General features: G+C 36.7%; 1 protein-coding gene across 1 annotated transcript in view; it reads left to right on the top strand.

Annotated features, from left to right (window-relative positions):
* GPR158 (G protein-coupled receptor 158) overlaps positions 1–17788 on the top strand; it is a 186663-nt gene that overhangs the window by 98272 nt on the left and 70603 nt on the right. The window contains exon 5 of the mRNA XM_030943165.1: positions 6916–6984. Within this exon, the coding sequence (XP_030799025.1) occupies positions 6916–6984 (69 nt within the window). The remainder of the gene's footprint in view (positions 1–6915; positions 6985–17788) is intronic.

Below are 17788 nucleotides of genomic sequence, written 5' to 3'. Positions count from 1 at the left end.
GAATGATGCTGCCCATGATTTACTGCTCTGCCACTTTCTGCTGTCCTTGTTGCATCTCCCTCTAGATATAATACATGAGCTGTGTAGCTCTGGGTTTTTTTCAGCTCCCACATGAGCTTTTTTCTGTCTCCTAATTGAAAAAAAAGTCTGCTATTTCTTTGATGCAGAAGTGTCAACACCAGCCGCACCTTTTCCAAAAAACATCCCTTGTTCCCTTTTCCAAAAAAACACCCCTTGTTCCCTTCATACTTTCCTCATGCTTGGTGGAGGCTTTTTGAGAACATCCCCTGCTCTCCATATCATGTCTTCAGATTCAAGTGCTGACAAAGTATTTAACTTAGAGTGGGATAATGATAGGCTGGGACTAACTACTAATTGCTAGTTCTGCAATGGGATATTGCCTTGTTGTTCCATTGCTCTTCTCATCTGCCCTGATCCATGTGCTGCCCCTTGTCTTAAACTCCTAACTTTGTGCAGATAGCACAGCCCTTTTCACGAATTCCTTGTGCAGGGTCTGCACTAACATGAGACTTCCCTGGGGCTGGGCCTTTCAACAAAACATTGTAAGGAAGAATAATTAAGTTATGCATAGCAGTATTTCCTTCAAAAACAAATATGCTTTTATTTCAGTGAAACATACATTCCATGATCTAAACTTAATGAGGGATTACTTAATAAATTCTGAAGAGCTGAAAAATCTCACCCTTTTTGGGATTAGGATTTCTCAGATGCAATCATAAGGTATTCATTTGGAGTGGTTTAGCACTTGGCTCTTGTAAAGTAAAAGTGAATAACATAAACTGAAGTTGGATTTCAAACCTTCCAAAGTATGAGGTTTTGACTAATCTGAAATTATTATAAAGATTTTCATCTTTACTTAACTGGCCTTCTAAGTCATGAAAATAATGAGAATTTTTTTACCTCAATCAGATTTATTCTAACACTTCTCACATCCTTTTCAGTTTGTTTCCTCTGAGATGTTATGAATCTTGAACTTTGCAGTCAGGTTGGTTTTTTATCCTTTTACCATAAACTGTTTATTTCTGTGTGATTGAACTACAGTTTATACAGATGATTTTATTGAGCTGTGGTTTATCTTCTGTAATAGGTGAGGCCACGTTGAATAAGAAAGCTGAAATTTAGTTCAGGTATTCTGAAGCTATTCATAAACATACTGAGCCCTGCCTCCTGCTCCTGAAATTTGGTTTCCTATTTCACCAGATTTTTCATGTTTTCAATTTAATCTCTTGGTGATTCAGTGATTAATCAATATTAGAGTGCATTTTATTCTTGAAAGTAATGTATTTGGATCTTCATTTAATTTCTGTGTTAATTGAATGCAAACCTAGTGAAACAGACACTTTAAGTGATCCAGATTTTTGATGATTGTCATTGTACATATTCATCTTTTGAATTAACCATAAAGCTGTGAATAGACTGAAATTGAACTTAGGTGTTTACCTCATTACTGATTTTCTTTAATGTGTATATTCACCACTATTTGAGGAGAAGCAGATGTCTTTATCTAAGCAGTATGTCCCCAAGGAAGGAATTTCTGCCCTTATAGGAAAAGATGGCCCTGGGACATTAACCATTTTTATTGTGAGGGTTCTTCACCAGCAAATACTGTTTTCTCAAATGTATGTCTTGTAGGTAGTGTAGTGCAACTTAGATTCAGCAATGTCCATGTTTCTAAATGCAGAACACCATACCTTCATCATGATTTATCTCATCAGATTTCGTTACTCGTATAACAGAAAGGATCAAGGGCCACATGAATTGAAAAATTAAATATTTGGGGATTTCTTGGATGCCTGAAATCTGGTGTACTTGTAATGAAATTGCTTTATGATTGATGGTCTTTGCTTTTCCTGACTTTTTTTTCAAGTAAAAAGTAAATTTAATAATTATATTCTGTTTGAGCTCAGCTATAACTAGTAATAGAAAAGAAAATTGACCTTCATGTAAGTCTTTTTCAAAGACTTGAAAGGGAAAGGAGAGAACATGAGGATTATATTTATTTGGTTTAGGAATACTGCACAAAACCTGCAAATGCCAGAAAATTCTGACAATTTATCAGTACAGTTTAAGTGGCAACCCATAACTGTAGGACTGTTTTTGGAAAATTGGCCTTGGCTGTGAGTATTTCTGCACTGTATTATATTAGGAGGCTATGATTCAGATAGATGAAAAGTATTAGTGTGATGAAAGGTTGAGCAGGACACACAATTTCCTCTTCGTTATTTTGCAGAGAAATTTTCAAAAGAGATTTAACTTTCTCTCCCTTGAATTGAAGAGTTTTTCCTGCAGTTAACTGGAATGATTTGTTTGAATTTTGTATGTCAACCAACAATAATAAAATTAAAGCAAACCGTGTTACGGACATTTACGTTTTCATGGGGAGTAGTCCTAATCAATCCCTGAGTTTATTATCAAGACAATAAATAACTTATGACACTACTGTTATAGGGTACTAACTGAGGATTCAGAGGACTCCTTCCAGTTGTTTTCATGCCCATTCTTTAGTCCCCAGTACTCCTCTTCCAGGTGTGAACAGTATTAGGTTGCCCACCACAATGAAATATAATTCCACTCTTTTCTGCAGCTCCTGATATCAGTGTCTGGGAACTGGAAGTCCAACTTCTGTTTCTTAACAAAAGAGCCAAACATCTTGCTACTGCTCAGCCTTGGGGATAGAAAGAAGAATCTGTGCAGTCTATTTCTTAAAAGTAAACTTGAATTGAGATAAAATTAATGAAACTTAGTTTTTCCACACAGCTCTTTCACTAAGAAAGATAACAATGTCTTTGTGTTTGGGAAAAGTTATATGGGATAAGTCAGAGGAAAAAGGTTCAATGGGCTTTAGAAAAACAGCTCATGGAAGTCAAGACAAAAACATAGTCATACTGGAAAAAAATTAATTTGTTGGGAGGTGTATTTTAGTAAGAGAAGCAACTGGTAATAAAACATTTCAGACCATGTATTTTCAACTTGTCAAAAATCTCTTCTCACTTCTTTAAATTAATAGAATAAAAGAACCACCTGTACCAGGAATAAAAAGAATTTGAACAGGAAGGGTTTTCAGAGAAGTAAGAGACAGATTTGGGAATACAGTCCTGTAAGGTCCCATCACATCTCCCATTTCCTCACGTGCAGAATGGGATGGATCTGCCAGACCTGCACCACCAGGCTCCTCCTGGAGCGCTGCAGAGCGAGCACATTGCTTTCACACCCACCTTTAGCTGCACTTTTTATTGCACTTCTTTTGAGACAATTTACATAGAAATTTTTCTAGTCACCTCAAATATATCAGCTTAGCAGAGCAGAGCAAACCTGTGCCCATTCTCTGTATTTCCTTCCTTCTCTACCATTCTGTCGTGTATTCATATATGCTTACACATGGAGTGTAGATACACTTTCCAGTTTAATAAATATGAATGTATTCAAAGTTGAGATTAAAGAAGTGTATCTGATTTTTTTTCCTCCAATGGTTTCTGATATGCTTTATTTATCTGAAAGGCTACCTCACATTCTGGTGAAACCACCTTTGTAAAAGGAAATTTTCTGTAAGTCACAACCCTCTTTGGTCATTGTTTTTATTACAGAAGTGGCAGAACTGTTTAACAAAAGTGAAAAAAATCAAAATATGCCAACCTTTTCCTCTCACTAGGTTTCCATGGTGCCATGCTCATATAATACACAGTGACATGTGGCCCTGGAGAAACCTGCAGTCTTCCTAGACTGACACCAAAAGTCTACAGTTAATTCAGTTCAGTTAATTCAGTATTACACAATGTAACCAATACAGGATGACTTTAATTTTTTTTCTCTTTTTTTTTCTCCACTATGAAAATACCCTGACACTCATATCACTGATTTATGTGATGACATACAGGAATTCAGTGCTAATTAATACTGTTGTATTTCCTGGATTGCTTAGGACCACAGACAGTTGAAATGCAATCTCTTCTGTGCTTGTTTATACATCAATTCAGCTTTTGTTTTGTTATGCTTGATGCAACTTGGGCAGCTACACTTTTTAAAATTTCCCTCATGCAAATAATTATTTAACATTTATTTATGACCCTTTAGCAGTGGCCAAGAGGCATGTGTGACTTTTCTTTCTTAATGGGATTTTTAACAGAAATGGTGTTACTGTCTGAGATTCAAAGATAAGGAATGACCGTTTATCTCAAAGGCTGCTAATGTGGCATGGATAGAATGGATGGATGGAAGACTGAGCAAATCCCAAGGCATGAATCAGTCCTTCACAAACAGTACTCTTTGCAGACCTAGATAAGTGAATGGTATGGATAGCTAAGTATGAAAGTTGGTATGAAGCAAAATGAAAATAAATTGCAGTATTACTTAGGTGTCAGCAATGTGTAACCATTGAGTGAGACAAGGAAATCCAGAAAGGACAGTTCTACTGACACAAATAAGTAAAGATAGAAATGAAACCCTGAATGGGAGAACAACACACAAAATGGCAATAAACAAACTGAACACAAGAAGAACAGCCAGAGAAATAAATAAATAAAATCAAAATAAGTGCCAACAAGCAAGATCGATGCAAAACACCCCAAGCAGCTGTTAAAAATGAAAAGAGAAAAAAAAAAAAGAAAAAAAATGCAAACATTACATTCAAGTGGAAGAAATTCCCAGTGCATGAAATTTCAGGGCTGTGTCCTTGAATGCCCTCATTTCTGTGAATTCCATTGGAGAATTTTGTTTATGCAGCCTGTATAGGTGGGCACTGGCTGGTGGAGACTTCGGGCAATCATTGGTTTCCTTTCTTTCATTGATTTTCTTAAAGGAGGAAGGAGCAAAGGTTTTTTCCTGAGGTGTGTGGGCATATTCACTGCTGTGTATGTTGCAGATGCCCATAAAGTGAAACATTTGTGATCCTGCCCCCAGCCGTGCCTTAGGGACCCGTATTTGCAAAGTGGAAGATTCAGCTTTCGGTGGAAACACTGTTACTCACAGACTTCTGGAAATACCTGTATTTTTAGTAAATTAATTTTGAAACATTCTACTTTAGTTTGGTTGCCTTCTCTTTAGTTAATCCCTGTTTTTAAAGTTTCAGTGCTGGATAATTTTTTCTTCCTGGACTTCTTGGGCTGTAGTGGTCATTACAGAAGAAATAAAAATACTTTTAAATCAAGGATTAAAATAACTCTTTTTATTTACAGTAGAGAAAACCAACCATTTCAAAAATGTAATTTGGGAGAATTCTTATACTTCATTTTACAACCTGTTTTTTTATTTTCTCTACACTTATGTAAAAATAGTTGTACTATTTTGTATTGGAAGTTTGGAGGTTTTCTTCATCATTGTGAATAGCACTCATCTCTGCTAGAATGTATATTCCATTTGCCAAGGAATCCTGTTTAGAAGAGCAGTGATATCTGTAAACATTAGGTGAAACCCCCTGCTCTCCTGGTACCAAAGACTGAGGTGAAAGTATAGTCAAAACCTTTGGATTCAAAGTCAAAAGGGGCTTGGATTCAAGCCCTTTTTGAATTCCATCATTGCTCTGGAAGCCACACTTCTTTTAGGGCAGGAGGCAGAATAGATAGAATTCACAGAGAACAGTCCCTACCAGAACACAGGTGAGAAGAAATAATGGGATAATTTATTGTTCTGGAAGAAGAGCTGGAAATGCTGAAGTTTTTTGTCCCAGCATAATCTTATGGTCATGCTGCCCAGAAACAAGCTTGATAAGAAAAGACTGATTAGGATAGGAAAGGCTTGTTTAGAAAAGAATGTCTACATGAGAGTTAAATGCATTCTAGATGTTTTACATAATTTTCGTCTTCTCTATATGGAACTCAGTTGCTTTGTTGGTCATTCTGGTATATAGGGATGCTTTGTACATAATAAGAAAAGAAAATATTCTTTAGTGGTTTGAGTATTTTTCAGTCATGAGAGACATGAGCTCACTGACCTCTACCTTGTATGATATTGGAGCCACTCATGGAAGGGAGGGCACTGGCATGATAAACAGCATTATCCCACCTCTCAGGATCTGCTTCTCATTGGCCTCTTCCCTTATGTGACTCAAACCCAGCTTCTTGCTAAACTAAGGTTGATTTGTCGTGGTCATCCACTGGTGCTCACAGCCTCTGCTCCTGGGCTGAACCTCACACATATCAGCAAAGCACTCCTACTTTGGCAGTGCTTGATTCTGAGTCATTAACCCTCAACATTTCAGTTTCTCACAAGTGTTGATGTTTTGTCTCTAAGATAAGGCACAGTTGCACTGTACATAAATCATCAAACTTATTGGAATACACTTTGTATTAGGAAAAATAATTGATTTTTTTTAACTTTAAGATTTGAGAAAACTATGTTGGTTTTCTTAACCAACAAGTGGTGAGGAAATGGCATAGTATTTTACAATCCTGACAAGTTAATGAATCAACATCTTTGTACAAAAATTTTGGGGAAAGTAGATGCACTTACAGTCTAAGAACACACTCTATATTCAGTAAAGTTGTAGATTATTCATACTTATTATGGAAACTAAGTCATTAATATTAAATAAGCAAAAATATTCTAGGGACTTCTTGAAATTTAAACAATGCAGAACAAATTCTATGGCTAAATTCATGTCTATAATTCCCATGATCCCTAAGTCTTGACACTTGAGAACAAATTTAGCAATCTCAAATCATATTCAGGTAATGTCTGTTGAATAGTACTTAACATAGGAAAAAGATGTTTTAAATTTAACTTTGTAAAACACAACCATTGTAATGGGTGTGTGATTTAAAGAGTGTGGAGCATGCAAGCATGGCAGACAGCTTAATAAACATTACTGTGGAAGTGACATTGACAAAAGTGAAGGTACCTTTATGAAAATGACACACAGAGAGAATTTTCTAATATTTTGTGTTGGTTTTTGTCTTCTAGAGTATCAGGGCTTCGGGGCTGGTGCTGCTGGAAACCATTCTTTTTGGATCACTTCTTCTGTACTTCCCAGTAAGTCAAAATATTACCTTAAAAAATAATAATATCCTTGTTGATGTTTTAAAACACTGTATGAATTACTCTGGTGAAAATATAAATGTAAAAACTATTTATTAATTATTAGTTTAATCTGAGTACAAAATGTGCTGTGCTTTTCAAATATTCTTAAAAACACTCAAATGTTTTACTATATTTGTAATAATTCTCCATTTTCAATTTGGTAAAAGTTGCCAGTGGTTTAATTGGAAGATTTTGGGTGTTCTGGGTTAAGATGAGATTTTGCTTTGAAAGACAATACCTCTCTGATCTATGGTATGGGGGAAAAAAAAGAAGGTATGTAAAAGGAAGACACTGATTATACCAAATATTTCCCTGGAATGTAGTATAAATGAGATTAATTATTTCAGTGCATTACTGGCATTTATTTTAATGTTTCCAAAGGTATGTGGCATCTTCAACACCCTGTCTTTGGGAAAATTAATTGGCATTTTTCCCTCTAAGTGGAAAAAAAAGTAATTTCATAGTCACATGAGAAATATACCACAAAACTCATAGAAATATGTGTCCATTCTCTTTTGAAAAGTCCCAGAAAAGCTGAGTTTGTTAATTTCCACACAAACCCAAAATAATGACTGGATAAAGCAAGACATCAAAGTGTGTATTGAACAAAGTTGATAGAAGGCATGCAGGTTGGGAGACAATCAGAAATGGAGTTGTGCACTATTTGAAAATATGTTTATGTTCTCTTTCCCTCAGTAGTCAGAATATTTTGTGCTTCTACAGACCATCATGTAGTTACTGAAAGATGAGCTGGATTACAAAACTCTTCAGTAGCTGCAGAACAAGTAGAAAACAAACTGCAGTAGAATGTGTGAAGAATACTATAAATAAACACAAACCCTAGTGGAATTTTTATACATTCTTTTTTGAGTCGTGTGGGCCTTTCAAGTTCTAAAGAAAAAGTGTGTGCATTTGTAGGATGGTTTTATGTATTTTTTCATCCTTCACTTTGCAGAAGTCATGGAAATTAAAGTTTTTGTTTTTTTTCATGTTGGACAAAAGTTTTTTGCAACTTGCAATAAATACATCTCCCATGGGTTTTCAGAGCTTCTTTCATATTTCTTTTCAGTGAACAGAACAGAAAGCCCAGGCACTGCTTCCTCAGCTGGTGCTGTGGAGCATTTACAGAAATTCATGGCATAAAGCATTATGCAAGGGGTTTCCTTCCATGGCTGTCTCTGCTTTGCTTTCTGAGAGAACCCTGAGCCAGGTTGGCTTCCCCAGGCAGGTGCCCAGTTAGAACCACTCAGTGACTGTACAGCCCCAGCTCCAAAGTGTGAGGAGCCTCATCATAGCCCATCAGAATTGTGTCTGCAGTCTGCTCACCTGTCACCCATCCTTCAGTTCATTTCCCAGTTCTTGTCTTGGTTCTCCATTTGTTGTGCTTCATGAAGGACAAACATCCTTTAGTGCCTGGCTTCAGGTGCTCAGCACCTGGGACACTGAGAAATTGCTGGAAAAAGACTTCTCTCAGCAGGTGACTGGAAGGACAGTGGTGTTGGATGCAAGAGCTGGTGACCATCCACAACCTTTAAACGCAGAGCGAGAAGAAAGGAAGTGGTCCTGGGAGGGAGCAGTTCAATAACCCAAGCGTCCCCTCAGCTCTTCACTGACATTTAAGCCCCTTTTTCTTTTTCACTGACATTAAGGATGTTTAATGTACAATGAGTACAAAATGACAGTTTGACATATTATGAGGAAAAAATTTTTTGCTGGTAATTGCTGAGTAGCCCATCCCAGATGGGATGTAGATACTTGACCAGAGTTGGTCTTTCTGTGCAAAAATCAAGCTCCTACTGTATAAAACTGACCACTGAGAACACATTCTATTGGAAATGAATAAGTAGAGTGTAAGACTTGGCTTCTCTCTTCTAGCAGTTTTATGTTCCCACGCTCTTTGCTGGGGCACTCTTCTTTCTTATACAGGGAATTACTAATCAGGCTGTTACTCCTACAGACTTGGGAAAAAGAAAGAGAGCAATTTTATCATTTCTATTTTGAAGGTTTTAGGGGAGGTCCTTTGCATTTTCAGACAGAGAAATTAATCCTGATTTCACCAACCAGAAAAATATGGTTTTGTAAAATCAAAGAAGATCAGAAAGATCAGCTTTCCAATATCTCTATCCCTCAATTAACTGCAAGGAATCAATTTCTGATTCAGGGCAAGACAGTGAAACAGTAAATGTGTGAAAGCTATAAGGCATAGTCTTTTTAAGAAAGAAAAGCTGCAAGGTGTGAATTATGAGGGGTGGGTCCTTGGAATGTGAACTCTTGATGTTTTGCTGTACATGGACAGAATCTAAATGTGCTCACCTGCTTATTGTCTGGGAAAGGAGCACAAAGCAGAGAAGAATGACACAAGAAAGAAAACCCAAGCTTTGAAAGAATCTTGTTTTCACCAGCTGACATTCACACACATTGTCATTCATAGTAGGGTGTAGAGCATATATTATCAGTATATGTGTTGGTCATAAGTCATGTACCTGCAAAGCAGATTTTATTTTTCCTGGGTCATATTTATTTACCCCTTCATGTTATTTGGTGTTTTTATTTGCTTTCAAGAAGAATTGGGAATATTTTGTGACCTAGAGATGTGGTTAAAGATGTGCCCAGACGTCATTGTTTCAGCTATTTGATTTGGTCCTCATTTTATGCTAGAGAAGTACATTAGAGCTCTAAGACTAGTTAATATAGATCTCACATCTTATACGCCCAAATTAGGCTGTGTTTTCCACAGATCGTGTGAAATGTGATTTAACGTATGGAATGAAGTTCATAATGCAGTTCATTACCACTGCAGTAGGATGTTGTCTTTTAACACAAGGCTGTTTTCCTTTGGTATTATCTCTTCTTCTATTGTGATTTGGAATGTAAAACTAAAAAGCTTTGCTTTCACAATCAACCAAGTGTGGAATTACACAGCTTGGCTTAGTGCATGTAACAATGTAAAGATACTTAGGGATGGCATTTCAGTTCTAAATAACTGAAATCTCTATTCATTTGGGGATTCAGTGCAAAATTACACTCTTGTTTAAAAAATAAAATCCCCTTAGATTTCCTCTGCACTGCTTTAAGTCTTTGGCATCCTTGTTCTCCACTCTTCTACACTTCCCTAATTCTTTTTTTCTAGATCTGTTTACTCAGTCTGGCTCGGATTGTTTTGAGAGCCTTCAGCATACAAATTTCACTGGGTCTAGAAGGGGTTTATTCCATCTCTGACTTTCCCTACCCTCCAATTAAATGAAAACCAAAACTTACTTTGTTACATTGCTGAATTTCTTTCACTAATTGTTGCTGTTTTCATGCCTACACACAGTAATCTATTCATAGTGTAACATCATTAATTGAAAAATAATATCACCAGTCAGCTGCTTTTGGTGAGAAAAACAGCTGTTACAATGCCCTTCTAACCAAATGGGAAGTGCAAATGATGGCCTCCACCTAAATTTATTATTCAAGTTCTGCTATACTCGTAACAACACTGATCTTTCCTGAATTATAAGCAGGCAGATGAGCTTTGTCTATTGCAAATGCATAGATTTTACTCAGAAGTTGCTGGGCAGCTCACATTTCTGAAGCTCTCATTTCTTATATTTTCTGTAATTTCATAGTATCATCTCTAATTTCCCTTAACTTAGTCTTTCCAATTATCAGTGGATCTCCTCCAAATGAACACTGGACTTTCTAATTGATTTTGTTTATATTTCTTTGTTCTTAGATTTTGAACAGAAAGCCAAAACCCAGCCATCTTATGGATGAGTCCCTTAATTTGTGTGCTTGGCATCTGAGGGGAGGAATCTCATTACTTTCTTCATCTAGAAACACTATTTTGAAACCTTTAGACTTTCTTAACTCCCTGTCTTGCTAATGCTTGGAACACGCTACCACAAGTTTAAAAATTCTTTGCTTGCTACAAAGACCTTCAAGTAAAATGAGCAGTAGCACAATGTTGTAAGAGACTAGCCTGTTAATTGCATTATAAGGGTGAGATCTCAGGTGATTTTAGACATCTGTGATGGGCACAAGTTGAAAAATAGGAGATTCCATAAGATATCAAGAATTATTTTTTTTTAACTGTGAGGATTGTCGACTCTTTGTCCAGAGTTTATGAAATTTGGAGGTATCAGGACTTGACTGGGCCCAGGTCTGAGCAACGTGGCTTTGTTTTGGGCAGGGGGCTGGACAAGATGACCTGCAAAGCTCCCTTGCAAATGAAATGCTGTGAGTCTGTGTTTCTTATGTGTGCATCCATAGCTGAGACAGTCACCCTCTGCTCCCCAAATCCTGAAGAGGAACTGGGCCTTTTATGACTTGTTTTAAACTTGGAACTTGAAGATGAGGTGCATCAGGGCCAACACTTCAGGGACTATAAATAAAGTCTGAGGTACTTGCCTCAAATAGTGATGAATTCCACCCTAGGCAGCTAGGATTATCTGATATATTAAATATTTCTCATACTGCTAGTCTACATTGACTGAAACTCAAAAATACATACAATGGATTGCATTATATAATGATATGATAGAATTTCTACAGTCAGTGATTAAAGTTAAGTGATGATGCAAAGACCAAGGGAAAATTTCTTCTCCATGTTCCTGATACAGCAGATAAGAAGTACTAGATTTAAATTCTAGCAAGTGAAAGTTGAAAGTTGACAGTGAGGCTGAATCTTGTAACAGTGATGTCAGATAGATGATAAGAGGGACTTGGTTTGGAGGCTGCAGAGTATCTTTTTAAAAACTTACAGTTTTTTCTTTCACTCTTTTCCCTTCCTTTGGCTAAAAAAAAGTCCAAATTCATTACAGCTTTCCCCTGTTTTTCCAAGCTGCAAATTATAAAAAGGCAATATTGTTATCAGTTTAGAGAAATGGAGCTGTGGGTTGGGGGGCATTGACTTCCTACTGCTCATGAAGCAGTTGAGTAGTGAATCCTGGAATAAACTTTGTGCTCTGACATCTTGTTGCATATGTTAGGAGTTAAGATCTGTTTCTAGGGTTGTCTTACTCCCTCTTTCACACTCAAGCTGAAATCACCTACCCTTTTGTGTTATGAGAAGTAATAGAAAGTGGGGAGTCATGGAGCTTAGATATGGATATGTTTTGAGTTTTTTTTTCCCCTCAAATGGTCTGTTTGTGCATTAGCATGGAAGAAATGAGCTGTGAAGTTCGGGAGCATGAGACTATGGTAGGTCCATTAGTGATAACAGTCCTGAGCAGAGCCAGGTCACTGGAAAGCTCTGGTTTTGACATTAATGAATGTGAAAATAGAACACTGTGAAATACTCTTATGCATTTGTCCCTCAAATAAGGGATGTGTTACAAAAGCACAGTCTCTGTTTATTCCATACATGTTGTTGTGCACTGACGCCGACTGAAAAGTTTGCTTTTTCCTTCACATTTAGCACTGCAAGTCTGCTCTGATACCCCAGATGTTTCAGGCTGATTCTTTGTCAGGATATAATCCCATTGCCTTTACTCACAAAATAGTGTTTAAGGTTTTTAGAATGAACACTCATAATTTTATTCTTGGTCAGGTGAAGAACAGACCTGTCTGGTGTTCATGTCACTGAAGTCCAAGGACACAGTGTAAATATCTGCTCTAAAATAATCGCTACAGATTTCCGCAGTACTCTAGGAAAGGGTCTTTTCATTTTATTTGGATCACAGTGGATTAGATATCCAGCCAATGCAAAAGGGAGGTTTTAAATACCATGTTGCAAAGATTTTATATGTACCCTGTATGCTTGGGCATAGAGGTGAGGGAGCCAGGCAGAAGATGATGCAGTAGTTAGTCTCTCTTGGTCAATGTCCTGGTCAGATGAACATAGTTTTTGGAGTTAACATGCAACCAGTAAACCAATTTTACCTTTTTTTTGAGAGCCAGCTTACTTTAAATGCAAAAACCAGAAGTCAGCTGGTATAGCCTCTGCATTACAGGCTACAAAGTACAGAAACCTCATAGGTACTGGGAACACTTGGGTCCTTGCCCTGAACCATGCTAAGAAAAATGTTTATGACTGCTTTTACTGATAGGAAGCAAGCACTGAGTATTTTCTGCTTTTTGAATACATTTATTTAAAATGTCAGAAAAATAAGATACATGTGGTATCTCTTCATGGTTCTCTTGTCACTAATCTACACAGCTATCCTAAAAAATTTGGCAGCTACTGTCAGGGAGATAACTAGAGGCTGTTGTATATGTGATTATCCACATTAAGAACTGATTAGGCAGAGCTATATGTCTTCTGTCCTAGTTACATATTGGCATCTCTGTGTATATGACAAAAGTTTAAGGTATTGGAAACTCAGTCGAGCTATGCTAGAGCATAGTAGAGCTATGACATCATAAATTCTAAGAGATTATACAGGTGGAATTTGGTGAGGAGTGTTTGTGTATGTTCTCTGTGTTTGTGTGTGTCTGTGTGCTATGTTCCCAGGTTACCTTAAGTTGGAAGGGACCTCAGGAGGCCTCTACTCCAACTTGTGCACAAAGGACAGTCAGCTGTAGGACTTCATACAAGACAAGGTTACTAAGGGCTTTATTTTTATTGGTCTTAAGAACTCGCAGGAATGGAGACTACCCAATCAGGCGGTGTGCAGGCATGCAGTACAGTCACATGGTTGTAGTTTTTTTTGGATAGTGATAAAATATGGGATGTTGCTGGAACATATCCTAAGTCTTACACATGGCAGGCTGAAGATAGGTCAGTAAAGGTACAGGTGCTGATTTTACTGTTCTTTCACATCTTGCTCATCCTTGTGGCATTACTTGTGATACAGTGACAAAACTGAATCTTCCCCTTCCATGGATTTGAAGGTGCAGTAGGTATTGTAGAAGAGCATTGCTGGTTTTGTTACTCTGAAAGCTTTTTTTGAGAACTAAGTTCAAAGGACACATTTTTCAGAGTCTGGGTTCGCTGAATAGCCAAGTATGTGTGTGAAGGGCTTGAGAGTAGGAGAGAAAAGAACAGCAGCCAGTGACCTGAGCCAACTGCTACGCTGGGTTTTTGTTGACCCTTTAATTTAAATTAATATCTTGCACTTCCAGCTTGTAGGCACTTATGTGGTACAGTCTTGCCAGCTCTTCATTCAAAGAAATTAATCTTGCAGAGAGGGGAGCAGACCAAGATCTTGTGGTCTTTCCTCTTTACCCATAATTCCACTGAAGTAACTTGCATGAGTAAACTTATACCTACAAAAATTCACACATAAAACTCTACATTAATATACTCTTTTCAAAGAAGTGATGTAAAACCAGACTACGGTCGTGAAAAACAGCGCACAATTTTTAGTCAGGGGATTTAAATTTTTTTTTATACAGCTCGAGCAGTAACACATGCATTAATTAAAAATGTGCTACGTTTGAAAGTGAAAGTGTGGGGAACTCTTTTCTGATCATAAAAAGCTTTGAAACACAAAAATTATCAGAGGGTAAAATGTGGGTGCATTCAAATGGAGGAAAATAGTGCTGGGACATATTCATAGTATGTTCCTTACTAAAGCCTGGAACCATGTTCTAATGATCCATCCTCATTGCTCTGCTCTCCAAAGCTGAACCTTTGGTGCTTGGCAAGCACTCGAGCAGGAGACCACAGCAGGGCCGCTTCCATGCCAAGGAATTGTTGAAGAACACCTGATTGAAAAAATTTAATCAGTGAGAGGCTTCATTTGGCCCACTGTTTCTGCTGAATTGGAGTTAAAAAAGACGAAGAAAGTCTTTTATATAAAACTTTTATGTTTAGTCTTTTATATATCAATTACATAATTTCTGTTGGGTCTCAGGGCATATAAACTAGAAAGGAATAACTTTGTCAGCCAAACATTTTGATGACCACATTGATCACTTGGCAAGTGAACTCAGTCAATAGCAAGATGCTTAGAATATGTTTGAATTTTACTGTAGTGGCTTAAATTTATGAAAAAATTGACACATGAGAAAAAGGCACTCTCATGTATTAGTTCAAAATATGTGATAGAACTTCTACAGGAAAGATATTAAAAGATAGAATACTACATTTTTATTAAAATGTAAAACCAAAGAGGTTTTGATAGTATAGATGAGCCATGATTTGAGCTGTGCTAGAAAGGAAAATATTAAAAATTTTAGTTGTCACATACATATTTTCAGTAGGGCATAGCCCTTGCATCAGTGGTTTACCTTCTGTCATTAGTTTAGCACCTATGAGACTGCATGTTGGTGGGAGATAAATTTCAGTCATTCTTTTTCACTTATCCAAGTGTCTTTCAGTGAAAGTTGGGGACATGTTCCTTTTTTTCCATCAAATGCCTTTTCTCTTTGTTTACTCATGCTTTCATACCTAAGACCCAAGGATCAACACCTATAGCCAAGTGAAAGGCCTGTAGGTTGTCTTTAATCTTGCTGAACTTGCTAGATTCAGCTGTTGCCTCCTTTGTGATTCTTGTGATCTGCATCAACAAGAATCTGAAGCAAAATGAGGGCAGAAGCAGTTCATGCTTAAGCAAGACTTGATAAGCTTAGATAAGCTGGTACTATCATGCTGTTTCTGGTATGAAATTGGGTGCAGTTGTAAACCAATGCTGTCAGGGGGAAACTGGCAATATTATAATCACCATGCCTTGGAATATGAGATTGAATTAAGACATTGACCAGTATAATATGTATAGGTGAGTGATGAAACATGATATTCTACCTATCATCTTCCATGTCACTTTATAGACTACTCTGCATCAACACAAAAGGAGCAAAAGGAAAAGACAGAGTCTCCATCTCAAAGCCTGTTCCCTGTGAATAGTACAGGAGCTGAATTATGGGTTCTTTCTCCTTTGGTTTTTCTTCTCAGTCTCTTTTCTTTTATGTATGAATGCATTAGGTATTTCCTAACCATCTGCTCAGATTTTAAGTGTTGCACCATGAAGAGTGATTAATTGTTAATGATTAGGAGAGATAAGAAATTCAATACTCAATGGAGAAAGAGAAGAGTTGATATTTTTGGAAGAGATCCTTAAGAAAGGAGATTTCATCCATCAGAGATGAGGCTGCCCATAGTCATTCTACAAGCTGAGAACTGAGAGGATGCAGGTAATGGTGTCTTTATGGTTTTTAATGTCAACTGCTAGAAGTTGAGCAGTTTGCAGTTTGCAGGCAAAAGTATATGACAACTAGTGAAATCTTTGCACTGGAAAAAATTTACAGAATTATAATACTGATAGTACAAAGTTTTTATTACTGTGTAGCACTTCTAAACATATCCTTTCTAAACTCTGAGATAAGAGATCAGTAGAATTTTAATCATTGCTTTTAACCCAAGACCACGTATCATCTGATGTAAATAGGAAATGAGCTTTTTGCTTGTAGAGAGGAACTGAAAAAAGTAATATAAACACTTATGAGAGTAGAGACAAGTTTACAATACAACATATAATCTGCAATATGAAATTATCAAAGCACATCAACGAATACCAGTGTACAAGCTATTCTGTATTTCTGTTAGGATTGATAATAGTAGAGTCATCTGACAAAAATATCAAAATTTTAGTTTGCCAGGGTTAAAAAATGAAGAGTTAGGGGCCAGCAGGTCAAAAATTTGCCATGTAACTAGTCAGATGTATTTCTGAGAATGAGACATTCAAACAACTAGTGCCTGGTTCTAAATCTACATCACATCCAGTAGAGAGAGATGAGATTTCTGTTCTTAAAAGTAACAACAGTACTGCAGATGCAACAAAAGATGTTCATTAGAGCAAGCAGTTAGTCATTACAAAAAGCACCTTCTTCCTATGTGATACAACTTTCTATTTTCTTAGATATAACTCTGCTTATTAGAATCACATACAAAAAGCTCTGTTTTCAGCAAACAGTGTTTTATACAAACACTTAATTTTCTAGATTTTCTGCCTTTCTGGGACTAAGCAGAGACCTGCAAATACATGCAAGTTTGGAGGAAACTATTAGGAAATATCATGTCCTTCATAACCTATATACAAGATCCATGTGCTGATTTGTCTGAAATCTGGATCTAAAGTAAATTTCTTGTAGTGGCATGATGCCATGCAGTAAGTTCTGCACATTTTTGGGGGAAAAAAAAAGCAAAGAGAAACATGTCAATTCAATCAAAGCTCTTGTCAGAAATGGATGGCAGGATTTCCAAGCTAAAAAAATTTAAAGGAATTCCAAGGTAATACATATGGACAAAATATCTACAGAAAATAAAAGGATTGAAATTAGTCTTTCATTGCACAAAACGTTGTAAGTGGAAGAAAATAACATTTTATACAGTTCTCTCACATATCATTACATGATAATTTATCAAACTTAAATTATTTAAATCATCCACAATTTTCATTATTATTTGATGTTAATATTTTAAAGAAGCCAGGATGCCAGAGCCTTATTGCATATGGTTGAATCAGTAAAAGCAATGTAAAGAGAAAATGAAAAGAATGATAGTGAGAAAATAGAATAGAGAACTTTCCCCCAAGAATTAAAACACAGCAAGAAGTCAAGTATAGGAACTGGAAAATTAATCCAAAATTGAGCACCCAAACAGTATAGAAATGAAAACAAGACAGAAATTGCATCTTGTACCTTAATACAGTCAGGACTCTCATTGTCACGACTACATGTTATAGAAGATATTTATAAAACCACAGATTGTACATTCAGTGCTTGTTCTTTGCTTGTCTACAGTTATTTCTCACTACTCCTTGCAAGCTTTCTTCTCCTTTCCTAAAACAACACTTACATAATTGTGGAATATAAATCTTTTATTCTTTCC

This window comes from Camarhynchus parvulus, chromosome 2, assembly GCF_901933205.1.
Source record: "Camarhynchus parvulus chromosome 2, STF_HiC, whole genome shotgun sequence".
In the NCBI taxonomy this organism is placed as follows: Eukaryota; Metazoa; Chordata; class Aves; order Passeriformes; family Thraupidae; genus Camarhynchus; species Camarhynchus parvulus.
Note: the sequence above shows the minus strand (reverse complement) of the source record. Positions and strands in the feature narration are given on the sequence as shown.